Source organism: Pongo pygmaeus, chromosome 4 (genome assembly GCF_028885625.2).
Source record: "Pongo pygmaeus isolate AG05252 chromosome 4, NHGRI_mPonPyg2-v2.0_pri, whole genome shotgun sequence".
NCBI classification, from domain to species: domain Eukaryota; kingdom Metazoa; phylum Chordata; class Mammalia; order Primates; family Hominidae; genus Pongo; species Pongo pygmaeus.
This window is the reverse complement of record NC_072377.2, coordinates 37,964,564-37,991,817: the sequence shown is the minus strand read 5'-3', so window position 1 is coordinate 37,991,817 and position 27,254 is coordinate 37,964,564. Positions and strand designations below refer to the sequence as shown.

The window sequence follows — 27,254 nt, the reverse complement described above, 5'->3', positions numbered from 1 at the left end:
GAGTTGCCGGCAGCCCTAGCCCTGTTCGCGGCGGCAGCGGCGGGAGTCTTGGCCGCCGCCTCCAGCGCGCCCTTGCTGCCCCGCGCGACCCCAGGATTGCGAACTCTTGCCCCTGACCTGTTGGGCGGGGCTCCGCGCTCCAGCCATCAGCCCGGATGGGTCTCCTGGCTGGGACTTGGGGCACCTGGAGTTAATGTCCAACCTGGGGTCTGCGGAGACCCGATCCGAGGTAAGTGAGGGAGCGGGCCGGGGAGGAGGGAGCGGGTGGTGCCTGCGTCGCGGGCGGGTGCGGCTGGCTGAAGGGCGCCCTAGTCAGAGGGGTGCGTCTGGACCCCAGAGCAAGCGGTGAGAGTAGAAAGTGGAAAGACTAGAGGGAGCCTAAGCTATGCGAGGAGAGAGAAAAGTAGAACCGGAGAGAGGCCGGCCTTTCGGAGGGGCATGTTGCCTTTTACACGTGGGCAAAGATCTGTGGAGCCCCAGATGCGCCTGGACCCGGAATGCCCAAGAGGGGCAGTTTCCTTCCCCGACTCGGCCAGGCGCTCTTCCGTCAAGTCACAGAACGATTCAGAGCTTGGGTCATCTTCGAACCCACCGCCGTCGAAATGTGTCCTCTCTGGACGTGCAGAGATGACTATCATTGCCAAGAGTGCAACTTACTATTGAGCTTGTTTTGATCTGTGCCGAGGAAAAGCGCAGGCCGGAGGAGGGGCTGCTGCAAAGGTGCTGAGAACCTAAAAATGGAGGGCTCACCTCCTCCGGGCGAGGTCTGGCAAAGCTACATTCCTCACCCGGCTGCCTGCATGTTCCTAACTCCCTCCACCCCAACTAACCATCCCCGTCGAGGTTAGGAGAGGGGCTTTCTTGCCAGTCCTGGATTCAAATCTCTGTCTCGAACGTATTCTTGAGACTCCACTAGGCCATTGAGGTTATTATTTTAATGACCCCTTTTTCTCCTGTACTCTGTGCCGCTTTCCAAAAACACCCCACCACCACTGCCACTACTTTACACCACCTCGAGGCTAATTCCGCGCTGGTGGTTTGTTTCCTGCCCCAACGAAGAAAAACGAACCCTCTTCGGGCTGGAAACGGACTTTCGCGGGTTCCCGCCAGCTTCCTGGGGCCCAGCTAGTTTCGGCTTTGGTAGAATCCGCCGCCAGGACCGATGTGCGCGCCCCCGGGGGGCTTACCCATCCCAGAGCTCGCGACGCTTCTGCTCATAGGCGGGGACAAAGGCAACTCTTCCGGCCCCTGCTGCGGAGATGTTAGAACGCGCTCGACTCTTGCTCAGTATTTGGAATATATGCTTAGGTATTTCAAGGAAGAGATGTTTCTTCCAACCTCATTCAGGCACCCAGTCCCACAAAGTCGTCAAAGCCGGCCTCGACCAAACTCTTACTGTTTCGCTGCGCCTTTGCTTTGGCAGGGAAGGTGGCGCCTTTTCAACAAGTAACAAGTGTCCGATCTCTGGGAAGTCCGCCGTATCCCTAGCCCTCTCCCGCTAGCAAGTCGGGTGCTCTTGGGCCTGGAACCCGGCCCTTTAAACAGTCAGACCCCCTTCCCAGTTTGCCTGCGAGAAGTGTCCCAAATTCTTTTTCCTTCCCTCATCTTGGGCCCCGCAGTTATGGGGGGTTAAGGGGAGAATAAGTCCTCTGTCAGTCAAGGACACGAAGCATAGTTAAGAAAAGCAATAGATCTTCCAGCAATTTCTGTCTCTACCTCCCCCCGCCAAAAAAAAAAAAAAAAACCTCGAGTTTATAGCAAACCCGTCTCCCCGCCCCACCGCCTCGTTTTTCTCTCTCTGAGAACTGGATCTTGAAGGCAAAGCCCAAACAAACCTCCCAGCCTGCCAGGCACAAGAAGGTGCGGGGGCACTGACGGCGGGAGCGCTGCCTCCTGCGAAGCTGTCACGGTGACGCGAGGAAGGGGTGGGGGATGGTCTGAAAGCAGGTTGCCAAGAAACCCGCTCAGGTGAAGTGGGGAGAGGAAAACCAGCGAGAATGGAGGGGTGGGAGCCTGAAAAGCAGAGATGCCGGTAAGGACCTCCACAGGTTCCCGGGCTAATGGGATTTCGGGAGGCTCGTAGAGGGAGTGGTGGTTCTTCGGTTTTATAACTAAAATGATAACACAGCCTCCGGGCCGCGTGGGCGCGACACGGCTCAGACGGTTTCTGGTGCCCCCTGCTGCCGGGAACTCAGAAGTGCCTCGCGGCGAGCGGCCGCTTCTGCGAGCACTTCTGTGGCTTTCCCGGGCGTCCTTGCCTCCCCAGGCCTGGGGACCCACCAGGTGCCGGCGCCCACGGCCTGCTGCTTTTGCCCTGCCGGGGCGTGGTGGTCCCGGACCCAGAAGGGGACCAGCTTGCCAGGCACGAGAAATGGTGCGGGGTCACCTGGCAGAGCAGAGCCCCGGTCACTTCAGGAGCAGAGCTTCGTTCTCGCACGTGGCGGCGCGTGAAGCAGTTTGCACCGCGGGCAAAGGCTCATGGTTGAGGAGAAACCCGTCGGGCAGATGTAGATGTGTTTTGGGAAAGCGATAGAGAGACAAACTGAGAAGCCGAGGGGTGGAGCCCACACGGACTCTGAGAAAAACGTTCTAGTAGACGCTGTGTGTGTCGAGTCCCCCAACCTCCCCCCTTTTCCCCCGCCCAGCAAATACCGGGAACGAAAGAGCCCCTCGGATTGGAGCCGGTCCCGGTGGCGCTCAGAGGGAAGAATGCGCCCTCCCTGGCCCGGGGGAAGAGGGGAGCTCGATCGGGGCGCTGGCGGCGCTCGGCCGAGGGCGGGAACCGCAGCCGGGAGCCTCCTCTGGAGAGGCGGGGAGTTTTCCACTGTGTAGTCTTTTGCCAGCTTCGCCACACTTCTAATTGAGGATCTCCACGTCCAATTTAAAAAGCCCTCCGTCGGCCAAGCAGGAAAACAGGGAAAACCCTCTTAAGACGGAAGGGAAATCTAGTGCCTCTGTGGCTTCCTGCTGGCTGGCACCGCGATTTGGAATGGCGCATTAACCCCGCGCCTCCATGCTCCTCCGGTCGGACCGCCAGCCATTTCGCACGCACCCGGGAGCTGGCACCGGTGGGGGGCTTGGCGGGGGGGAGGCTCGCGTTCCCCAGATCCTAGCTGCCAGAGTACCTTTCTGGGCTCATTTTGCACGGCCTGGTGCAGTTTTCCTGTGTCTGCACGTCGCGACCCAGAACCTAGCTTTTTCCGGAGTTTGCAAACCAGCCCGTGTGGCAAGAGGCGCTCGTTGCTGCAGGTCACTAGGAGTTTCTAGTCCCTACACCCTCTCGAGCCCAACAGCTGCATAGCGAACAAACAGACGCTCAGGGGATGGAAAATGCATTCGTCTCTGCAGAGGTGGGAGGTGGCGGCCGAATTAAAGGCTTCCCCGGGTTGCCTGCACCGGGACAGGGACTGGGGTTCCGGGTAGAGATGAGGACTGGAACCCTGGAATGGAGACGGGGGTGCCTGTGAACTAATGGCTAGGAAAGGCACTGAGGTTTTTGCATTAACCTGGGTTTTGCATTTCCCTCCCGCATGGGAAAAAAAATCGAGTTTTTCCTAAGAATCCGTTTTATGGAGCCGGTCGAGGGGATAGGATAATCGACTGCATGAATCTCGCAGATTCCGCTTGAGGAGATTCTCTCTAGGTCACTAGTGCCCTGGAGACTGGAACCCTGGGATTAGGAAGGCACTGGATAACACTGCACCCCAAGATGCCTCGGTTCTTCCCCGTCTCCTCATTGGTTGGAACTCGCCCCCAAATTTACAGCCCCTTTTTCTAACCCACCCCCAGCTGCGTGGCCCTCCTTTGTAGGGGTGTGAGGATTGAGAAGCCAAAGAGAGCCCACCTCGGGCTGAAAAGAGCTGAACCCCCTACTCTGCGCCGTACCACGGTCTAGGCCTTCCAGTGCCAGAGCACCTCCAAAGCGTCGGAGACTGGGTACAGTCGTCCAGGCGTGACGGGGGCGAGGGGAGCCAGTGACTCCTCTGGGAGGGGAAGGGATTAGGGCCACAATCTCTCAAAGGTGCAAAAATCCAATCAAGAGAGGGTTTTCCGGTATACCACGGAGGATTAAAACTTTCAAGACAAATGCAGTCTTTGCCTAACAGCAATGGTAAAGCATTTACTGAGCTCTTACTACATGTTCCGCTAGAGCTTTTCATGCGTGATTTAAATGTTCATAACTTTAAGAGGTGGGACGAGTATTTTAAATCGAATCGGTGCTTCGGGAAGTTAAGTAACTTAAACCAGATATCCCTTACAGGCCAAAAGTCTCCAAGTCCCTGCTAACTTCTTGCTCTGGCAACAGAATACGTATTTAGATAGGAAGAATGAGGTGTGGGCGGCAGGCAGGGTGAGTGGTGCCCCCCAGCCTGCCCTAGACTAGCCAGAAGCGGGGTTGGGACCCGAGGCAGGGGAATGCGCTTGATTTTATTCCCAAAGAGAAACACCGGTCCTTGCTTGGGCCGAGATCTGGTTCCGGGGCCTATAGGAGCTACCGGCACAAGAAGGGGAGGTCTCTGGTTGGGCTGGAGGACGCAGGGTGGGAACTACACGATTGCCCCCCAGGAATGGGGAATGTTGCGCACCAGTAGAGGGGACTGGACAGGAATCGTGGTGGTGGGGGTGGGGGGTTAACTAGAGGGGACGGCAGCCCTGCTTGAAACTCTGACCCCTAAGACCGGGTGGTGGAGAAGGGCAGCTGCAACCTGAACCAGGAGTGCGGGCTGCTTCTGGGGCGCACTGAGGAGGGAGAAGCGAACTAGGGACTTGCAAGGAGGGCAGGAGTGCCCGAGGAGCCGCTGGCCTGCAGCGGTGCCGGAGGAGGGCGGTGACGAGGTTGAAGAGGGGTGCAGGCACCCGCGGGGAGCCCAGGCTTAACGTGCATTCTGCGGTTCTCTCCCCCACCTCCCGCCTGCCCGCGCAGGTGCCGCCGCCGGACGGGACTTTAAGATGAAGTTATGGGATGTCGTGGCTGTCTGCCTGGTGCTGCTCCACACCGCGTCCGCCTTCCCGCTGCCCGCCGGTAAGAGGCCTCCCGAGGCGCCCGCCGAAGACCGCTCCCTCGGCCGCCGCCGCGCGTCCTTCGCGCTGAGCAGTGACTGTAAGAACCGTTCCCTCCCCGCGGGGGGGCCGCCGGCGGACCCCCTCGCACCCCCACCCGCAGCCAGCCCCGCACGTACCCCCAAGCCAGCCTCATGGCTGTGTGGCCTACCGACCCGTGGGCAAGGGGTGCGGGTGCTGAAGCCCCCAGGGGTGCCTGGCTGCCCACTGCTGCCCGCACACCTGGCCTGAAAGTGACACGCGCTGGTTTGCCCAGCACAGAGGGGATGGAATTTTTATGCTGCTCCTTTAGCATTCTGATGAACAAATATCCTCCCCACCAGCACCACCACCTCAGAAACACACACACAGCTGTCCCCTTTTCTGTTTCCTCATCTATACACACTCCCAGTTTTTCTTTGCTTCCAAAGCCCTTTATCTGTGTGTCTGTGCCTGGCTGTGCTTAATTCTGAAAACTATTGCACTTTCATCCTAAACTGCGCCTGCAAGGCGAGAGGCCGGCTTTTCACAAAAGCAAGCCAGAGGCAGAGAAAACACAGAAGGGCTCCATTTCCAGAACAAGCGTCTGGGTAATGTCAAATCTGTTCAGAAAACTTCCTCTGTTCAGAAAAGTTCCGGTTCTAGAAAGACTTAACCATAAATAGTGTTGGCTGGGACTAGGGACAAAGACTGTAGCTCACTCCACGTGTGACAATGCTAACGCTTGAGAAAAAAAAACCCAGGTTATTCTTATTAGAAAATAAGTCTGTGATTTACCTCTCAAAAATTAACATGTTTCAGAAACAAGTCAATTACGGCATATCAGCTGTGATGTGATCTCATTTTCCCTCCACTCCTCAGAAGCTTGTTGCATGAAGTGAGAGACTACATTACATGTGATAGAGGCTGTTGCAGAGGCATAATGTCAACAAAGGTAGCAATAGAAAATTTCACACAACCCCAAAATAAAGCAGGAATGAGCTGTGTGTAACTAGGATACCACCCTGGCTACTCTTCCCTGCCTAACCCCACCCCCAGAATTATCCCTCTAGTAACTTTGCGCTTGAAACTTGCTATGGTCATAACCACAGTAGTAGTCCTGCAATAGTCAGCTGTGCGCTGAGTCCCCCAAACCCAATGGCCTTGGCTAGGAAACAACCCAGTAAATGCAATATGCTTACTTTATGCTTAATTATAGCAACAAAAGCACCTTCTTCCACAAGTCCCAAGAAAGGTAGAAAGTGGATTTCTTTATAAGGCAAATTAAGACTTCAAAAGGAAGTTAGGGAACATGGTTAATCTTTTGAAACTAAAGTACCTGTTCCAAGAGTGTCTGTCAATTAACTGTATAAACCTACTTTAAAGGCTTTTATTTCCATCACAAATTTAGTGTATATAAATGTTTCTCCAACAGAAACTTAAAAATGTCCCTTAGTGCCGGGTCTTCCAAAACTGGCTATTCATTCACTCAAACGGTCTAGACAAGAGGGACAGGAACACAGTGGCAGATAATAGTTCTCTAACCCAGACGTTGCCAAGAGAAAAATGACTGCGCCTGATTACAAAGCTGATTAATTCATGGAGGTTTAATTGCCATATTAGTGCCCTGTTTAACTAGATTCATTTAATTCTGGCTCAGGCTCCTGGCTCTGCTTTCAACTAACTCTGTGACTTTCGGGCAAGTTACTTTAGAGCTCAATGAATAGTCTGTAACTGTACCATAAAGACAGGCCTTTCTACTCCACAATCCCAGTGGCTATGAGATTTGCCCCTTGGCCTTTATGCTTGTCCTAAAGTCCTTTGGGAAGAATCTCCTAAGAAGAGATTGGAGTCACCTGAGGAACTTTAAAGAATACTGATGCTAGGTCTCACCCCAGGAGATTCTGATTTAGTTGGTTTGGGGTGTGGCCCAGGTACCTGAGTTTTTAGGTGTTCCCCAGATGAGTCTAATGTGCAACCAGACTTGAACCACCGTGGCTTGATAATACCCAAGAAAATCTTTGGCTCATATAAGGTACAAATAGTCACAAAGCAAGCGAGTTAGCACAGATTGCAGGGACAAGGGCATGTTGTAGGGAAGAGGGATTGCTTCCCTTTTCCAAAATTGATGCTGTGTCATCAGTGAACAAGATTCTCACTACTCTATTTACATTTGAACAGCAAAACACACCCCATTGTGTTTTGTCTATGGAAAGACCCAATAGATCCCAGAGGAAACCTGAAAAAGAAACGTTCCCAAAGAGAAACTGAGCTGCATTCTAAGCCAAATTGACTTCTTTCCAGATATGTTTGATTTGGTAGCAAGCTGTCAAGTGCAGGGAAGGCAAAATAATGACAGTATGCAGACTTTGAACACTCAACCAGTGTCAACACGCCTCTGTCACAGTGCTGACATTTATATCCTGCACTGTACATGGTGCAACTGGTTAAGGCTTATGTAGAAAAACATTAAGTCACCACATTTCATTTAAAAATAGAAAGTATCATAAATTCTGATTCCTCTAGTTCCATCCAAATACTTGTAACTTAGTGATTGAGCAAAAGAGCTTTCATGCCACATTAACGTCATTCTGTGCTTTTCACAGGAGGACCAGAATATACACAGTTTGCACACTCACCTTTAACATTGCATGTGTTCCGCTGGTTCCAATGTAAATAAAACATCCAGAATTCTATTGCTAGTATGACCTCAGTGTGAGATAACCAAATGGAATTCATAATTGGCCAACGGGCTTGCCTAGAGGCTGGCTGTAAAGTAAATGGCCCAGGGTTGCCTCCTGTAGCAACTTCTAGCCTGTCTAAACTCAAGGACTTGTGATTTGACTTTTGGGGTACCCAAAACTTTTCTCTTTGGCTATCTTTGTTTGTTTATTTTGCTTTTTGCCAGTATTTTGCCAGTATTTTGCTTTTTGCCAGTTTCCAAAGGGCAATTAGAGCAGGCATGAGGAATCTGCAAGTTGAAACTTGCAAATGTCATAGCATTTTCTTTTTTTTTTTTTTAATTATTATTATACTTTAAGTTTTAGGGTACATGTGCACAATGTGCAGGTTAGTTACATATGTATACATGTGCCATGCTGGTGTGCTGCATTGAGCTGAAAGGAAACCCCTCTAGTCCTGAAACCTAAAGAGGCAAAGCAGCTTGTGTATAATGCACCACAGTTCCATGATCACAGGAGGCAGGTCTGAAGCTGGGACCAGAGTTTCCCCCAGATTACTGAAATGTACTTTATATGGGAAGGGGAGGATACTTTATATGGGAGGAAGGTCTTGAACTAATGATTTAGACCATGGTGCACAAGGTTGTCTGAATTTATTGAAGGTTAGTTCATCATAGTCATATTCCTTATCTCAACTAAATGTATTTAATAAGTAAAAGCATAAAATGCATGTGGTTTTAAAAATATGCATCTAAATGCACATATACATTCACCAAATAGTTACATGTATGCCTGTCTGTGCCAGGCACTGTCCTAAGTGCTAGGGATACCTTGATACACCTAATAAACAAAAGTTGCTGCCCTCATGGAACATAGCTTCTAGTAAATGTACATGTGTGGTGGTATGAAAAAATCAACGTGGAAGAACCTCAGTCCAGTAAGGTGGGCTGAATTTTTTGTGCAACTGGAAACCAACTAAAATGACATTGAGCATCATTAAGTTGTAATTACAAATAATTTCTAATTTAGTATAATATAATGGGATTATATTCTACCAGTTTAGTAGCAGTTCACAAAATTTCCTATGGAAACAATTTTTTAAATTAAGCTATCAAGTTTTCAGGCTAGCTCACAAAAACCTATGTAAGCCACGATATAACTGAACTGTCATTCACAATATTACTAAGTGAGAGTCTCTGCCCTGGGGGGCACATCCCATAATCTGCAAAAGGAGGGCACAGAACAAGAAATCAGGGAAGTTTCAGCAAGCAAGAGCTCAAGGTGACACATTCAGACCAGACTAGGATTTGGACCCCAGCCTTGCCACTTAACTGAGATGTTGAGCTGTTACTTAACATCCCTTAAGCTTTGTTTTTTCTTCCCTGTAAAATAGGCATAAGAGTAAATCTGTCTCTTGGGTTGATGTGAGGGTTAACTTAGATATTGCTTTGTAAAGCCTCTGCTCCATAAATAGGGATCATAGTTGTCATTTGCCACCCTCCTACTTGCAACGGCCCCTCCCTGGGCACCCAGTGAATTCCCTTCTTCCGCTACGACATCTGCCAGGATGCTGCTCTAAATAGTGGGATTTCAGCAGCACAACAGAGTACGGGGAGTGAGAGAAATGCAGGCCTTGTGGGCAGGCTATTTTGGGCCCCACTGTTGGTTGGTCAGCACGTAGGCAGGCCAGGCTTTCCTGGGATTCTGCCCCTGGGTCAGCTGCCCCGGCTCTTCCCAGGTTTCACAGCTCCGTCCCTTCCCCAGTTTCCAAGCCCACATATTTCCAGTGGAATTTTTCTCACCAAACTTCCATGGTTATGTTAGGGAGACCTCTTCCCTCATGGGAAGGAGGGAGCCAAGGCAGGGTAGGATCTTTCTATGTAAGTGACAAGAGGGTTGTGAGTTGGAGGCTACCTGTATGGAGATGGAGCGTATCTTTGTAAATGATCCATCCCAGCTGGACATTTAATTTAAGAAGTTTCATAATCCTAGCAAAAAAACTTAGTAAACTGTGAGACCACCTCTGTAGAGCTAAGGAAGCTTCTAGTGCAACAAGCTGGGTAAATGTTAAGCTTTCAAATCTAATGTTATGAAATACAGAATTTAGAATAAACAAACACCATCTATCTATTGTGTCTTATCGCTTAGGGACTGTATGAATGAACAATACTTTAACAAAGTAACTACCTAAGCTGGAAAGGAGCTCTGCCACTTCGGATGGGTCTCTTGGAATCAAGAAACTGCACATCAGACTCTTGTATGAGGCACTGATTCTTTACTTGAGATCTGAGACCAATATTCTCATTCTGGCCCCAGCCTGGAAACTCATTTCAAACTGTTACTGCTTAAAGAAATCTATTTATGGCTTAAATTGATTTGGCCAGTCTTAGGACCTTAGGCTGACCCAGGGCATAAGCAATGTACTCAACAGGTTCTTCAACAGATATAAAAATTAAAGCTCCCTGATATTTTCCCCTCTTAACGTCTCTTTGATCTTTGTTTATTTAACACTCATGGACCATAGCACCTTCATTTGATTAAAATATTTGTTTTTTAGTTAATTACTTGAGCTCAATCAGGAAACAAATATTAAATATCTTTCATGTACTGGGTGCCATGCAGCCTCAAAAAGGCTAAATTTGTAAATAAAGTTGCTTGTGATCTAGCTGTAAACTATTGCTAGGTGGATGGGCAGATGGCTGGATGGATGAATAGAATGTCAGTCAGATAGATATGTCTATTGTGTAGGGTTTAGGTGAGCTGTACACATGTGTGGTAAAAATTCCTAGCAGTGAGCTCACTGGGATTTGGGGATCATAGCAGGGACGACTTCAGGGAAGAGGGAGGATTTGACCTGGTACTTGAAAGATGGGTGTTTGGAAGGGAAGGGAAAAGGAAAGGGGGACATTCCATACTAGGGAGTAGCATGGGAAAATTTGTGACCATGATGTGGGGAAGGGACAGTGGAACAAAGAGGAGGACAGACCAGTCTCCAAGTTCTAGAAAGAGGTGCTAAGAAGTGGTGGGAAATTGAAGATGTCTTGACAGATGATACCAGATGGTGTGATACTATAAAATTCAGGAAAGGTGTTTGCTCTGTTTTTGATAGCAGTGGGGCACCCATGGAGCAGGCAGGTGACTGCAAGCCAGGATCTTGCTTCAAAGCTGTCTTGCAGCAGAAGTTACCTAAATACCCAGACTGCTTTTGAGTGGGGCCTATGCTGTAAGCATGTCTTTTATTTTGAGGTGTTGTGCTTTTATTTTTAAAAATCTTCTAGACATAGGCACAATTGAACCAAACTATTAGCCCCAAGTAAGTGAATAGCTGCAAATAAACACTTAATATTAAAGTTAAAGACTTAGCACCTTTTAACTATCCACATGATGAACATAGTTCTTGTCCTGAAATCAAGTAAGTTTGAGCTCTACAATACAAGAGGAGATATTATTATCCCCATTTTACAGGTGAAGAAAGGAGACCTAGAGAGTTGTTCCAGGTCACAAACCTAGTAAGTGGTGAAGGCAGAATTTAAACCTCAGCATGTTGGTCCGAAAGCCAATATTTCTTGACTTTACACAGACTGTGCATGCATATTAGTGGATTAAGAAAATACAGACATTTGGCTTGCTTAAAAATGCACTCACTAACCCTGAAACACAGATTTCCAGGAAAATTAAGCAAACAGAGAAAAGAGAAGCAGAGACTATCAAATTTCCTTTTGGCCCTTTTAAAATTTCCATTTGGGCTGTGGTAGGCTTAAGCCAGTATTACTAATGACTACTTCAAAGTCCAGATCAGGATGTTTTTAAGAAGAGAAACATGAATTTCTCTAAGTATTCCTATAATATTGATTCTTTTTGCAATGAGAGAAGGCTCCCTAAGTCTTTGCAACAAAGCAAGGTCTCCTCAAGTGCTTGGTAGGCAGACAGCATTCGGGAGGCCTTGTGGGAGACTCTAGTTCTCAGATCTCTCCCATTCTGCCCAGCGAGGGGATGGCATCCACATGGGAACCTAGTGTGACTGCACGAATGCCAGAGCGATGGCCTCAGTGGGAATGGGAGTATGCGTAAGCAGACTTGGGTCGCCAATGGGAAACAACTGGTTAGCTCAGTAGAGGCAAAACCCACTTTTGCATAACTTTAATAACATAATTGAAGTAGAGAAGCATGGTTTTAAAACAATATGGCCTTCCAATTTTTTTTGTCTGCAAACCTGCAAATAAGAATGTTGAAAAACGATTACCTACTTTGAAGCTTTCTAAAATTTTTCATCATAGGTTTAAATAGTTACACCAGATGTCATTTCTAGCCCTTTCAGGAACTGTATATATGCTTTAAATATTCTTTTGGCAAAAATTTGCACCTGCATATGTAGTTTATTCAGTTCATGGAAAATGATCAAACTAATCAGCCCAAATCAATTGCCTTTTTGGTCAGAAAAGGTCTGACTTCATTTTCAATTCAAATGTACATGTTAGTATACACCCCATGACAACTGTCACACTTCTGGATCCCAATTGTAAGGTAAAGAGATGGATAGGTGAACAGTTAGACAAGCAAAGAAAGCACTGAGGCTTCCCAAGGGGCTTGGCCAGGAGGAAATATGGAGCAACTTGCTTCAGGATTTCTTGGTTTATTCACAAAGTTATCTCCCTTTGCAAGTGTTTGTAGTACAGTGAACACCCATACATCCTTCACTAAGATTAACCTCTTGTTTAGCATTTTCCCTCGTTTTTTTCTGAACCATTTGAGAATTTGTTGCAAACATCAGAAAGTTAAATATTTCAGTATGTACCTTCTAAGAAGAAGGACAATGTCTTATATAGCCACAGTTCAGTTATCAGTCTCAGGAAATTTAATATGAATATAATACTGTTATCCAATAGATAGTCTGTGTTCATATGTCCCCAGTTGTAGCAATTATGTCCTTTATGTTTTGTTTCTTTTTTTAAACCCAGGACCATAAATTGCATTTGACTGTCTGGTATCTTTATACTTCCTTAATCTAAAATGATTCCCAAGTCTTTTTTTCCCCGTGACATTGACATTTGTGAAAGTTCTGGGCTCTTTTGCCAGCTGTTTCCCAGACTACCCTTCAGTTTGGATCTGTCTGATTATTTCCACATGATTAGATGTAGGTAAACATCCTTGGAATATCATATTCATGGCACTGTGTCCTCACATCAAGAGGCGCCCAATATCAGTTTGTTCCAAAGAGCCATTCATGCATGAATGCCTTTGTATTGCACCTGAAGGTGTTTATCCCCAGGACAGGCCCCACAATAGAATGGCTAGACAGGTGAGAAGCACACTGTCTCTCAGTAAGGACAAAGGGGGATTAGAAAAGGGGACGTGGAGAAGGAGAACCACAGCAGGAGCATCCGCAGGCAGACCAGAAGTTTTAGGACATGGCACATGTGGAAACTGAGGAAATGGACATGGATTCCCTTTCAACCACCCATAGGCACTGCAGAAAGTCTTCATGTGCCCCCAGAGGGCCAGGTGCCTCAGTTTGAAGACACTGCTCTAAGCCATAGTGGACACAAAGATATCCCTCATGGGCTCTGGGGTCTGCTGACATTTGCATGTTTAGTTGTCAGGCATTTTGAGGAACACGGAAGAGCTCACACAGCCTCCCAAGACAGGCCTGTGGCTTCTGCCCACAACCCACCATGCCAGGGGCTCCAGGCCCTGCACAGAAGTCTCTCCTCTGTAGAACATGCTAGACTAGGTAGGGACCAGTGTCTGGATCCCCTTTTGGGCAATCTGGCTTTGTCTAGAGACTGTAGAGTTGGCTTTGCACTGCTGCCTTCTGTGCAAATATTGCTGAAGGAGGATCCCAGATGTGATAACCATATTGGCCTACATTAGGCACCATTTGTGAAATACTTTCTGTGGACCAGGAACTAAGCTGAAATCTTTTCTTACGTTATCATATTAATTTTGACCTGAAGGTAAAGGTGTGACTAGCCCCATTTGAAAGATGGGAAAATTGAGGTTTGCAGGGTTAGCAGCTTAGCCAGGGTCTGGACACAGGGCAGCCAGAGTCCAGCACTCACACTTGTCACCACTGCACAAGATCACTTCCTGCCAGCCCACAACACTCAGATGTCACTCTTCTGACTGCATCAAGAAGTCATTAAGGAAAAAAAATCAGGGAATGGGTTTGGCAGGTAAAGTTGTTTTAGAATGATAACCATATCTCGTTACCTGAAGAGTCTTTGAGATTCCCGTAAATTCACTCACTGGGGGTAGAAATTCCCTCCTCATATCTGACCACAGGAATCTACCAACTTCAAATGATAAAGAAGATTTCTTTCATCTTCTCTTAGTCCCTCCTTCTTGTTCAAATCACTGAGACCCTTACATGCCTTTTACCTACTGCTCAGTGGGTCCCCTGGGAAGAGGGATGCTCAGTGCAGAATCCTGCAGAGTCCTGCAGCCTCTCAGGCTGGGGGCAGGGCTTCGCTGAAAGAAGAAAGGAGAGACTCCACCACCCCCACAACCACCTGCCTCTGATAACACCACAGGGATGATTTGCCCTAGTGGCTTTTTGTGCACTTAATTTTACTGGATAACTTTCTCACCCTTCCCTGTTAAGTTTTTTATAAGGGCAGTAGCAGAGCTCCTGGTGTGTGCTCGTTAGCTTGCGGTGTTTATTACCGACTCTGGAGTGCTTTTAGCTCACACCAGGTGTTCATGGATTAGCTAACAAATGAACACCCTGTTGGGTGTTTTCCTGACTTAAAAGCTGAAGAATGGACACTTTCCACCCAGGGGGACCGTGCTGTATTATTGTAAAATTATTAGCATAACTGTAATAAAAGCATGGACCACATACATAGAAATCAGAGCAAGGTGATCAGAACCTGAGTAACAAAGGAATTTACTGTCTGTCTCTCCCTGAGTGGGGTTTTCTGGCTATTTGTATTGATGGAGTAATTTTCAGTCCATTTATTACAAATTTGCTTAGTTGAGTTGTAGGATAACAGTTCAGGATATAGTACAACTAGTATGTGCAATGTCATTCAGAGTGGGTGGAGATGGTAAATAAGATGGCATTTTGATGGGCAAAGTGGCTTTTCAAAGTACACCCATAGCTCCTTTTTCTATATTCTAAAGTGTTTTGCATTCTGGTTGGTCTTTTTCTTCTGCCTTGAGAGAATCCAGAAATGCTTTTTTAAAACAACAAAACACTGGTGTTTTTACAGTGCAAATACTTTTCAAATAAATCGATGTCATGCCTTACTGTCAACAAACCACTGGTCCTGAAGAGAATGCACTGGTAGCTCTGGAAATGGTCACAGTGACTTAGTAAATTACCTCAGCTGGTAATTGTTTTTAGGAAAATAGATGCTTTGGACACTTCTGAAAGTTAACCCAACAGCAGCCTATGATCAGGATGGTCTACCAAACACTAGATGAATTCCGTGTCCAAAATAGGAAAGCACGGAAGGTCATTACATAATGTAAGATGCATCAGCATTCAGTGCTTACTGATCTATGGGCCTTTTTAAAAAAGTAGTTCAAATAAGTGGCAAAGTCATCGCTTTGAAATAGGAGCAGATAACAAAACTTTACAGAAGTTTTTCAGAGAACTGGAACATTCTCATGAACTCACATTTAGAGTCCATTCTCATGGACTGCACATTTTAGAGGTTCCTGAAGGTCAAATAAGAACAAGAGTTGACAGCCCAGAGATCGGCTTCAAGGACAATCTGCTTGGCTCTCTCGATCCATTTTGTACCACTTGCAGTGGGCAATTCTAGCCTTGGAGTCATAACCTGGGTATGACCTAAGCATACTTGAAGCAGCAAAAACAGAAATGAATAAAATTGAGGTTCGAAGAAAATGGTAAATTGAGTGTTTGACTTTTGGGTGATGGAGACTGAAGGAATTGTAACGTGAGGCTGTAGTGTGTCCTCTCAGGGGTCATGGGGCCCGTCTCTATTTTTACAGATGGAAACTGACGTTTAAGAATGCCTTACAGTAGAATCTGGATGCTTTCAGATGCAGATACAGGGTCCTTTCTACACATCTTTTACCTCTCTTAAATAGCGCACAGGAAGATGACTTGATGATTTAAGAGAAGATTGATGACGATCATTTCAAATGTAGCCGAGACATTGAGCCAAGAGGTAAACTGAAGAGGTCAAGCACTGCAGAGTTCTAAAATACCTCCTGTGGGGTTTTGTGGGGCCCCTGATGGTACTGGCTGAGCTGAATGCTGCTGGGGCGTCAGCCAGAGGTGGTCTACTCCCTGGCAGAGGTGACTGAAAAACCCGTGTCTGGCCACACTTTCCAGCCAAGACTTAGACTCTCTACAGTTTAGCATTTTGGAGCTGGAAAGCACCCCAGAGAGCACTGAGTTGACCTCAGAAGGGTTAAGTGACTACTTCCAAGGTCACGCGGCTGGTCAGGGACTGACCCAAGACTGGAATCCAGGCCTCTCTTGTCTCCAACTCTGCAGCAAGAGCCTGGTCATTTGGTGCCAGCGTGAGTTGGAGGAGCTTCCGGAGATGGGGCCTCTCTGTCTGGATCTGCTGCCGTGCTGGCTGCGGCTTTTCCGGTTTTAACTGGGAAATCGCCAGAGCTGTCTTAGCATGATATGCAAGAACCAGGACACAGGAGAGATGCCCTTGAGTAGCATGGCTTTTCCTTTTTAGGAGACAATTTACTGTATTCTGTGGCCCATGGCAGCCTAACTTTAGGATCTGCTTAGCTTACCTGAGTTCGTACTGAATTTTTCAACAGAAAGTATGTTTCTCACCTCCTGTGCTGACTTTGGTAAATGTGTACGGGTGAAACCAGCATGTCTTGCTCTTGTCTCAGAGTAAATTCCCATCTGCTGCAAGACTTGAAGCGCTCAGTGGTAGTAGAGTTTTTACTTTAAAACAAAAAGGCAACAAGTTTGAGCTTTGAAACTGAACCACCAGGTCCACATTTATTAGTCCTATGGACTTCACCAAATATTTGTCTTCTCTGAGCCTCAGCTTCCTGAGCTGTAAAATGGAGATAGTATTCAATTTAGCCTTGAAGGGAGGTTGTCAGGTTTAAAGTTAATGTTGTGTGAAAGTAGGCAGTATTCCACCTTTATACTGGTAATGTTTTTTAAGTGCTTCAAGGAAGCTTTTATCTAAGTTATAGCCTGATGAAATTTTGTAATGCAAGAAGTTTTACAGGTTAAATTCAGCCATGTAGTTCTTGTAATGATATTCCAATATTAGTGAAAGAAAATCATGTTTGTATCATATAGAATGATAAAAATAACTTATTCCAAAACAATGACATTCGTTGGGACTCTTCTTGAGAAGCTGTATCAATTTTAAGTTGATCTTTTCTTTTCATATAAGTATGTATGTGTGTGTCTCTGTGTGTAGACACATATGTATGCACGCATGTGTATGTGTATGTGTTTATAGATCGAGAGAGATCTCTATATTTTTCAGATACTTGGCCTATAGAGCAATTTGCATTTTACCTGCAATACAGGTAGGCAAAGAATACCAGATTAAATGTCTCCCACCATTAGTGGGTTTTCCATTTTCCTCCTGTCTGAAGACAGCCTTTCATATGAAGCAGTACATGTCAGGATGGATGGCACCGTACCTCAACAGCTGCAGGTGCAGCATCCTGTGGCCTCATCCTCAGCATCCTGCCCCATCCCAAAACTGAGCCCCACCAACTGGCCACTGGTTCCTGATGTATCTCTCACTTGTGTGGCCTTGGCTCAGGCAGCAGCTCACCCCTATGAGTCACATTAGCCCTCACCCTTCCAGGCACAGAAGCTGGACACTATAGTGAAGTAGCAAGACTGTTCTCCCCACAGCAAGAAACCCCTGAGCCTTCTCTCTGGGGCCCCTGCATCAGCCAAGCCCAGCTCATGCAGATCTCAAGCCTGGCCTGGAAGACATCTCCTGAACAGGACCACTGTGGGTACTGAGGTCAGGCCCCCTCTCTCCTGGGTCCCTCTGAGCCTCAAAGACCTTCCTTCCACCTTCTGGATAAGGAGTTGTGTCCTCACCACTTTGTCCCTCATAGACAACTTTGTGCCACCTCCCTCTCAGGCCCACAGGTTGGGGACTTAGGATGACTTAGAATGAAAGTCAGCTTAGACTCCCTGCCTGGCCAGGCTGAGGAGGGGACAACCAGCTACAAGTAGAAAAATGACCCTTTGATTAAAATATAGTGAACCTGTACTGTTTTTAGACAAATCTGGCATTTTAGGAAAAGACTCTGTCCACTATTGCCAGCTTAACCAATATAATGTTTTGGATTATGTAATTTTGAGTTCAGCTATTACAGGGAGGACTTGGAGCCCTCACCATTGTTCCTATTAAAACTCAGTTGACTTTACAAAATAGTCACTATCTCAGTCCTTTGGTCCTGAGATGACATTACTATTTTGTTTTCCCCATAATCGAGGGCAGCAAAGTCTTTGCAGTGAACTGTTTGTTCCCAGAGTTGTGCCCCGGTACAAGGTTTCATTTGTTTAAGTAACACTATTTATACAAAGAACACATCAAAGTTAAAATATTTTAAATAGAATAACACCAAAATATTTGGTTGCACTCTGAAGGATAGCTTAAATGCATTTGAGCATTTTGGATTTCCAAAAACTTTATCTTTTAGATGGACATGTTTTCCAAGATATATCCTCCAAGCAGGTCTGGGAAATGAGCAAAGATATGACCTATTTTTTTTTTTTAATGGTGCTCCTCTCTTGTGGTTTGCAAGTATTTCACTATTAAAGTTAATAAATGAGGGTCATTTGCATATCTGACATTCTGCCAAGTCTTTTATAGGATGAAGACAGAGATGCGCCAGTAAGTCTTAATTTAGGGAACGAATCCAAACCCAGACCCCTCTTCTTTTCCCTCAGCTCAGTGAATTCCTGGAAAATGGAGACAGCTGTGGGCATCTCAGCTCATCACCAGGAGTTTCTTGTCTGGGCTGGGTGAGAGGCCTCTGCAGAAGAATTAAGGACAGGCTCAGTGAGGCTGCCCAGCATCCTCTGCAGAGGAGTATGGCTCCTAATGCCCCCAAGTGCCTCGCATCAATAAATTGAGGCTGGCTCTAAGAATGAACTCATTTAGTCGGAACATGCAGGCCTATTTGCCCTGTGGTTTGAAAAATACAATGTTGCCCTTTCCTAGCTTCCAGAATTCATATCCATGTAAATTTTCCAGCAAAAATATTTGTTGTTTCTTCTATTTTTCATGACTATGAAGGAAAAAAAAACCTTCAGCTTAATAAGAGTTGCCTATGGCCTGAACTTGGGGCTTAAATAATATTTCCACATTAGCAACAAAGTGTGAAGGAGATTTCCCATCAAAGGAAGGAATTTTCAAAAGCCACATGCCAGGAAGCCTTTTACAAAAAAAATAAATAATAGACTTTATTTTTTAGAGCAGTTTTAGGTTCACAGCAAAATTGAAAGGAAGGCAGAGAGTTCCCATATACTCCCTACCCCTACACATGCATAGCCTCCTCCACTTCAACATCCCCCACCAGAATGCTACATTTATTATAGTTGATGAACCTACACTGACACATCGTTATCGCTCAAAGTCCATAGTTGACATTGGGTTTCACTCTTGGTGCTATACATGCCATGGGTTTGGACAAATTTGCTATGACTTGTATTCACTCTTTACCTGAAATTCAAATACAACCAGGCTTTCCGTATTTTACCTGGCAAACAAAGCCTGTGACAAAGCCATGTGGTCAAAATGTCTTAAAAAGGGAAGAAAAATGGTTTTCAAGATCTTCCAAGTATCAAGGGCTAAAAAAGAACACTATAAGTGCTGATTCAAATCCTTATCATTATAACTCTAGTAATAAAAAAGTATATAACATATAGATTAATGAGTCTCTAAACCAGTATAATTGAAACTTGTGTGACTCTAATCTTTTCCTATTAGGTTATATTAAAATTTTAGTAATGTTTTACCCTCATTTCTGATTAATCTTCAGTTGATTGTTAATTCAACTTAACTTTCTATATGCCCAGGTTCCTAAATTAATGACCTATTTAGAATTCTTGAATAGAGTCTATGATGTGAGTCCTTTTGTAAAACAGAGTCTCTTTTTTTTAATTTGAAGACTCTTCTGTATTTTGATTAATCACTCCTAATATATCTGTTTTATAAGTTCCAATTTATATACAAGCATGTTTTTTTTGAAACTGGGCGCATCTGTATTTGTTTCCTTTTTAATAGCTTATTATTGAAAGAAATCACCAATAGCTAAAGCAGCTCATTTTTTTTAAGTCAATTGTTTCTGTCAAAGTGATTTAGAGTTGTTGTTTTGTTTTGTTTTGAAAGAAAACTTCCTAAAGGAAGTTCAGTGAGAAAGCAGTACAAAGGAAAGGACAAATTAAGACCGCTCTTGGCCAGGCACAGTGGCTCACTCCTGTAATCCCAGCACTTTGGGAGGCTGAGGCGGACGGATCACCTGAGATCAGGAGTTCAAGACCAGCCTGGCCAACATGGTGAAATCTCATCTCTACTAAAAATACAAAAATTAGCCGGGAGTGGTGGCAGGCACCTGTAATTGCAGCTACTCAGGAGGCTGAGGCAGGAGAATCACTTGAACCCAGGAATTGGAGGTTGCAGTGAGCCGAGACCATGCCATTGCACTCCAGCCCGGGCAACAAGAGTGAAAATCCATCTCAAAAACAAAAAAAAAAAGAAAAGAGCACTCTCCTGGGCCCTCTTAAGAAAGCATTACTCAGGGAGCAGAGAGCTTTGGGAGACTCAGGGGAGGTGGGCGCTGAGAGTTAGTGCTGCTGCAAAGCTGCAGAAAGCTGAGGAGGAAAGGCGGTTTGGAGACAGTCCTTCAGCTCTCTGGTGGGCAATGACTGTGCCACTCAGGACAGAGTAGCTTTTCTGAGTAATGTGGGCTGTTTATTTTGGAGCATTTCATTTCATAATGATGCAGTTTTCAGCTAAAGTCCCAGTGTCCCCTTGAAAAATTAAGAACTCTCTTTCCCCCTAGTAAAATGACCTGACTCATTCAGCCAGCAGTTACCGTAGGCCTCCATGGCCTACTCAAGCACTTGGAGATCCATCAGTGAACAAGCAGGACAGAGTTCCTGCCTCTTGGAGTTGACATTCTTTTAGAGAAGACAGACTATAAATAACAACCCTAAGAAATCAGTTAGATGGTATGTTAGAATGTAGCAAGAATTATGGTGGGGGGGAGGCGCAGGGCAGGGGTATCTGGATTAGGGGTTGGGGAGGAATCTTGTTTTAAATAGGGAGGTCAGGTGGGACTTGTGGATAGTGACATTTGAGCAAAGACTTGAAGGAGATGTGGGAGTAGCCACAGGGTGGGAGACATTTAATCTGGTATTCTTTGCCTACCTATATTGCAGGTAAAATGCAAATTGCTCTATAGGCCAAGGCTCCAGGCAGAGAGGGGACAGCCAGCACAAAGGCCCTGAGTTCCTGACTGTTTAAGCTATAGTTCTCGAGGGATGGTGTTGCCCCTAGGGGACATTTGCAATATCCAGAGATACCTTGATCTGTCATGACTAGGATGGGGGATGCTATGGGCCTTGTATTAGTCCATTTTCTTACTGCTATGAAGAAATACCTGAGACTGGGTAATTTATAAAGGAAAGAGGTTTCATGGACTCACAGTTCCACCTGGCTGGAGAGGCCTCACAGTCATGGCAGAAGGCAAAGGAGGAGCAAAGTCACATCTTACATGGCGGCAGGCAAGAGGGCATGGGCAGGCAGCGGAACTGCGCTTTATAAAACCATCAGGTCTCATGAGACTTATCCACTATTACCAGAATAGCACAGGAAAAACCTGCCCCCGTGATTCAATTACCTCTCACCGGGCCCCCTCCCACAACATGTAGGGATTATGGGAGCTAAAATTCAAGATGGTATTTGGGTGGGGACACAGCCATACCATATCAGGCCTGTCCTGGATGGAAGCCAGGGATGCTGCCAAACATCCTACAGTGCACAGGACAGCATCCCACAATGAAGAAAGACCCAGCCGAAAAGGTCAGTGGTGCTGACACTGAGCCCCGTGTTTGAGGAATGGTAAGGAAGCCAGGATAGCTAGATGGGAGGGAACAAGAAGAGAAACAAGAGAGGAGGTCAGAGGTAATAAAGGCTGGAGGAGAGGGGCAGCCAGGTCAGGTAGGGCCTTTAGGGCCAGTGTGGATTTGGGCTTTTTCTCCAAGAGTAATGGAGAGCCATTGGAAGGTTTTGAGCAGAGGAGGTTATGTTCTGCATTTAAAGTATCCCTCTGGGTGCTGGGTAGAAAATAGATCGAAGGTGGGTAAGGGTAGAATGAGGAAGCCCAGTTCAGGGGCCACTGTGGTTATCCAGGCAAAAGGTGACAGGGCTTCAGCCAGTGTGGAAACAGCTTTGTGACTTCAGTGCAGCTGATCCAGCCAATGCTAAATTTCAGATAGCAGCTAGGCATTCTAAGGATTCCAATCACCAGTCTTTTCATTATTATATATCATATGTTTTATATATTACACACACACACACTCTACACACACGTGGTTAAGTTGCTTTTGCTAGATTTTGTTCTATGGGAGGGATACCTGATATATTTTAACAATTAAATAGGTTAGGTTTATGACAAAACAATTTGACCTGGGTTAGACATAATGTAATCTTTCTATGCTTTAACACAATCTTGGCAAAAAACATTTACTCTTGCTGACAACTCTTCTGTGGTTTATTTCTCTAAGCCACTTATAATCCTAAACATACTAAATGACCTGAAAAATGAGGTGAGGGGGGCATAAGAGGCCTAATACCTAAGAAACAGGTGTTTGAATTGTTTTTCCCCCGTTTAGAAATTCATTACATTGTTCCATTAGTTACTTTTCTCTGCTTACTTGATCCGCCAAAGCAAACGCTGAAATCCAGCAGAAAGCACCAAGAGACTGCTGATTTATACTTTCACCAAAGGTCTCAGACATCTTAGTGTCCCCGCATCCTTCCTCCGTGTGCTCTCCCTAATGAGCCTCTTGTCCTGCTTGCAGCCAGACAGTGGGAGCCATGTGACAGCCTGCAGCTGAGGCTGGACCTCACCCTTGGGGGCAGGGCTGCTTCTATGCACGAACAGCATCTCATTTCATTTATTGCTGTGATACATAAATGCCATTTTACTCTATCACTGGACTTTTTTGTTAAAGTCATGCTGTTCAAAGGAAGCGGTAAATTAGTCTCTTTGTTAGTAAAATATAAACTGTTTTCCTGTTCCTTAATGATTTTTAAGGAAGTTTTAAACTGTAGTTGCATTCCTGAGCTCTTCATTTGTTATGTCAGAATGGTTCTTGTCCCACTCAGCCACACAGAATCAAAGCAAGTTTCAGGGAAGAGCACTCAGTATTCCAGATAAAGGTAGCCATATTGAAGACCTCAGTTTTTTCACCCTCTAAGACGGTGTCTCTCAAAGTTTAGTGCATGGATCTTTGGTGCGTGGATCTTTTACATTAGAATTCCTTGAGGCTTGTTAGAAATGCAGATTCCTTGGCCCCTCCCCAGACCAAATGGCTCATTGTCTCCAAGGGTAGGGCCAAGAATTTGCAAGGTAGTCAATATCCAGGGTATTTTCCTGCATACTCACATTTGAGAACCACTACTCTAGGTTGTGTGACTAGGCAAGAAAAATGCCCCTAGAAGATTGGCCAGCTCACAGCAAGCTCTGCATGGACTTGTTAAAAATGGTGGATGTTATTCAAATGAAAACTACGCTTCTAAGGATTTGTTTTCTTTGAGAAAGTATGTAACCACCACATTAGTCTCCTCTTCCAACTAAATCATCTTTCTTCTTTGCATTTTTGCCTCTGTTCTTGGGGATTACAGTGGTCCTATAGCTTAATTGGCTGATAGTTTTGCTGTGGGTCCAATTTTTGCTGTCTTTAGGGGGGCACTTTGATCTTGAAGACGGCTTGAAATGATCATTTTGTCTCATGTGCCATTTTCTCTTTTCTTTTTGAACAGCAAATATGCCAGAGGATTATCCTGATCAGTTCGATGATGTCATGGATTTTATTCAAGCCACCATTAAAAGACTGAAAAGGTCACCAGATAAACAAATGGCAGTGCTTCCTAGAAGAGAGCGGAATCGGCAGGCTGCAGCTGCCAACCCAGAGAATTCCAGAGGAAAAGGTCGGAGAGGCCAGAGGGGCAAAAACCGGGGTTGTGTCTTAACTGCAATACATTTAAATGTCACTGACTTGGGTCTGGGCTATGAAACCAAGGAGGAACTGATTTTTAGGTACTGCAGCGGCTCTTGCGATGCAGCTGAGACAACGTACGACAAAATATTGAAAAACTTATCCAGAAATAGAAGGCTGGTGAGTGACAAAGTAGGGCAGGCATGTTGCAGACCCATTGCCTTTGATGATGACCTGTCGTTTTTAGATGATAACCTGGTTTACCATATTCTAAGAAAGCATTCCGCTAAAAGGTGTGGATGTATCTGACTCCGGCTCCAGAGACTGCTGTGTATTGCATTCCTGCTACAGTGCAAAGAAAGGGACCAAGGTTCCCAGGAAATGTTTGCCCAGAATGGAAGATGAGGACCAAGGAGGCGGAGGAGGAGGAAGAAGAGGAGGAGGAGGAGGAGGAAGGCAGCCATCATGGGAGCCTGGTAGAGGGAGATCCAGCTACAGACAACTGGACAGGAGAGAGAGAAAACAGCCCTCTGGATTCTCCAGGATGGCAGCCAATGTCACTAGAAGCTCAGGGCTGATGTTCCTGGTTGGCTGTTGCCACCGTTTCAGCTGATACAGTCCACCATCACTGATTACCGGCGCGGTTGCGGATGCACTTGAACCAAACCAGTGTATCTCCTGTGATTTGTTTTCATGTGTCCGAAGACACCAGGGAAACAGATCCTGGTGTTGTTCCTTGTCATTACGTTTTACTGCTGAAAGTAAGAGGTTTATTTTTCTGTCACTCAGTGGAGACATACCCTGGAAAGGAGAGGGAAAAAAAAGCAAAGATACAAGAGATAATCACCTTTGCATTTGAAAGTTGAGGCCCGAGGTTTACTACAACCAGCATTTTTGCCAACGGTTGGTGATTGATTTCCATCACGGTGTGTGGGGTGGGAGGAAGTTGGCTAGGAACCAAAAAGGCTGTGCTCATGATTAAACACAAACCTGAAGGTATTTGCTTTATGTCCTTGGAAACAGGAAACGAGTTGTGGTTTTCGCCAGCATTCTTGTAGGAGAGAATCGGGGAAGGCCCTGAACTGCCCCCGGGCAGGGAGAGCCCCTCGGGCCTGTTGGTTTACAGAGAGACAGATGTTACATACCCAGCTCCATTGATGTGTGGTCACCAGTGACCAGAGAAGCTACTCGATGCAATGCATCTGTTTCAGATACAGAAATATAGAGAAGATATTTATTGAAATTTAAGTTATTGTTATTTATTACCGTTCACTAATGAGTTTCTCTTTTTCCCTTATTTATTAAAGTTTCTTTTCAAAGGTGCCAAAGTATATGTGCTCGCAAAATGCAAAGAAAGGTGACAAAAGGAAATTTGAATTGGGAACAAGGGTCCATGCTTTTCAAAGTATTAAAAAGTTTTTTGCTAGGCAAAAATCACTTACTTTACCTTTTAAAGAAAATTTCTCATTAATTTTCCCCAGATTTCAGCATTTTTCCCAATTTTTATTTGTGGAGCATCTCAGGCAAGCCCCCTTTCCTGGAGCAGCGTGCAGAGACCACTGGCACTTGACTTTATTTCTTCCTTGCTCCATTGCTGAACAGAAACGTCGTGGGCTCCACTTCCTGTTGTATTTAAGCTCTTAGTCCCCTCCACATATACCTATCTGTACTATGCATAACCATATATAGAAAAGGTTCAGTTCCTTTTAGTAGGTAGTCCTGGATTTAATGCTGACCTAAAAGTAATGTCAACAATGGTATCAGGTAGCTACCGTTTTACCGACTCCCTCCATCTCTGCCCACCCACCGCCCTCCCGAGAATATGCTGGCTGCCCAGTGCAGCCCAGGAGACACAGGGGCCTTCCATGGGTAGGGTCTACCAGGTCCTATACAACCCCTGGGCTGTCACCGGGGGTCAACAGCTGCTGCTTCTATATACCCAAACACCTGACAGCTCCCTGGGGAGCAGATGGCTGAGAAGGGTGCTGAGGAAGCCATATTTGGGCCAGCCACAGCCACACACATGGAGCCTATATTTAGGAGTGTGCTGCCTTTAAATGAAGGCGGTCGGGGCCAGTGCAGCGGCTCACACCCATAATCCCAACACTTTGGAAAGCCAAGGTGGGAGGATCTCTTGAACCCATGAGTTTGAGACCAGCTTGGGCAACGTAGGGAGACCCTGTCTCTACAGAAACTTTAAAAATTAGGCAGGCATGATGGTGCACACCTGTGGTCCCAGCTACTCAGGAGGCTGAAGAAGGAGGATCACTTGAGTCCAGAAGGTCGAGGCTGCAGTGAGCTGTGATCATGCCACTGCACTCCAGCCTAGGTGACAGTGCAATACACTGTCTCAAAAAAAAAAAAAAAAAGAGGTTGGAGTGGGAGGAAGCATAGGGTGGGAACAGCCACCTCCTCCATGCCCTAGATTGTGAATTTATCAGGCAGCCAACACATGTACGACACACTAGGCCCTGTATTACAGCTTGTTACACATTTCATAAAAGGGATTTTCATCAAGGAGATAATCTATTACTACCTTAGTGGCTATTAGTCATAGAAACTATGACAGATTTAGCAATTAAATGAAATACTGGCCTCCATCAAGTAATCATGTCAGTTTTACAAAGTAACAAGAAGCAGCAGTTACCAGACATCTGATCCCCTTCCCCCAAAATACCCAAATTCTTCATGGTTCTGCCCTTCTCTGTCCTTTCTGCTCCCCTTGCCCGCCTGCGAAATGGAGGAAAGGCATTCCCTCTCACGCTCTCTTGGGATCTTGCTGAGAATTCAGACTGCTCAAAACAGTGACAAACCCCAGCCATCCAGTCATTCGTGGAGCACAATTTGGATGTGGCCCCAGGGGCATCTGTCCCATTCAGAGAACCCTGGCAGGTGCGATGGCCACTGTTCCCAGGCTTCAACCTCAGTGACTGCCCCCGCCCCCACCCAGCAGCTCCCCATGGAGAGTCCCTGCCCAAAAAAGCTGTAGGATCCAACGGGTGTTGATAGCTTGTTCCCGGCATCACCTACACACCACAAGCAGGTTTTAATGGAAGCAACTTGCTCCACCAAATCCACAAAAGGGTAAAGTTTGTGATTTTTCTTTATCATTGCGATCACCATCTGATACAGTGAGGAGTGCACTTGTTTGGAAGTTCTGACTTCTCTGATCTGTCTCGGTCGTTTGTGTTATACAACCAAAGTTCTCTACAGACTTTATTTTTGTACAATATCATTTTGTAACTTTTTACAAATAAAAACTCATTTCTATTGCTCTCTGTACTTCTGTACTTCCTTGCATGCACTGGGCCAGGCAGCCATCCACAAGTATTTATTAAGAATCACCCCCTTCTTACCACACAGCCCACTGGATGGTCAGTGGCCTTGCCTAT

At 46.0% G+C, this 27,254-nt stretch overlaps 1 protein-coding gene across 3 annotated transcripts; it reads left to right on the top strand.

The window, feature by feature from the left end:
- Positions 1 to 27,136, top strand: GDNF (glial cell derived neurotrophic factor). 3 transcript variants are annotated; one of them, XM_063664743.1, is made up of 3 exons: positions 1 to 229; positions 4,925 to 5,023; positions 23,687 to 27,136. In XM_063664743.1, exons 2-3 carry the CDS (start codon positions 4,951 to 4,953, stop codon positions 24,169 to 24,171), a joined length of 558 nt encoding a protein of 185 aa, XP_063520813.1. In that variant the 5' UTR covers positions 1 to 229; positions 4,925 to 4,950; the 3' UTR covers positions 24,172 to 27,136. The 3 variants fall into 3 exon arrangements, with proteins under 3 accessions (XP_063520813.1, XP_054345487.1, XP_063520812.1); XM_054489512.2 differs by having other exon boundaries at positions 4,925 to 5,101; XM_063664742.1 differs by lacking the exon at positions 4,925 to 5,023 and having other exon boundaries at positions 102 to 229.
- Positions 27,137 to 27,254: the final 118 nt, after the last annotated feature.

What these genes read in the sequence shown, in the direction of transcription:
- GDNF (XM_054489512.2), top strand. Translation starts at nt 4,951, where the DNA reads ATGAAGTTATGGGATGTCGTGGCTGTCTGCCTGGTGCTGCTCCACACC. An exon ending in CTTCGCGCTGAGCAGTGACT is followed by an intron (nt 5,102 to 23,686) that starts GTAAGAACCGTT and finishes CTTTTTGAACAG; the next exon opens with CAAATATGCCAGAGGATTAT.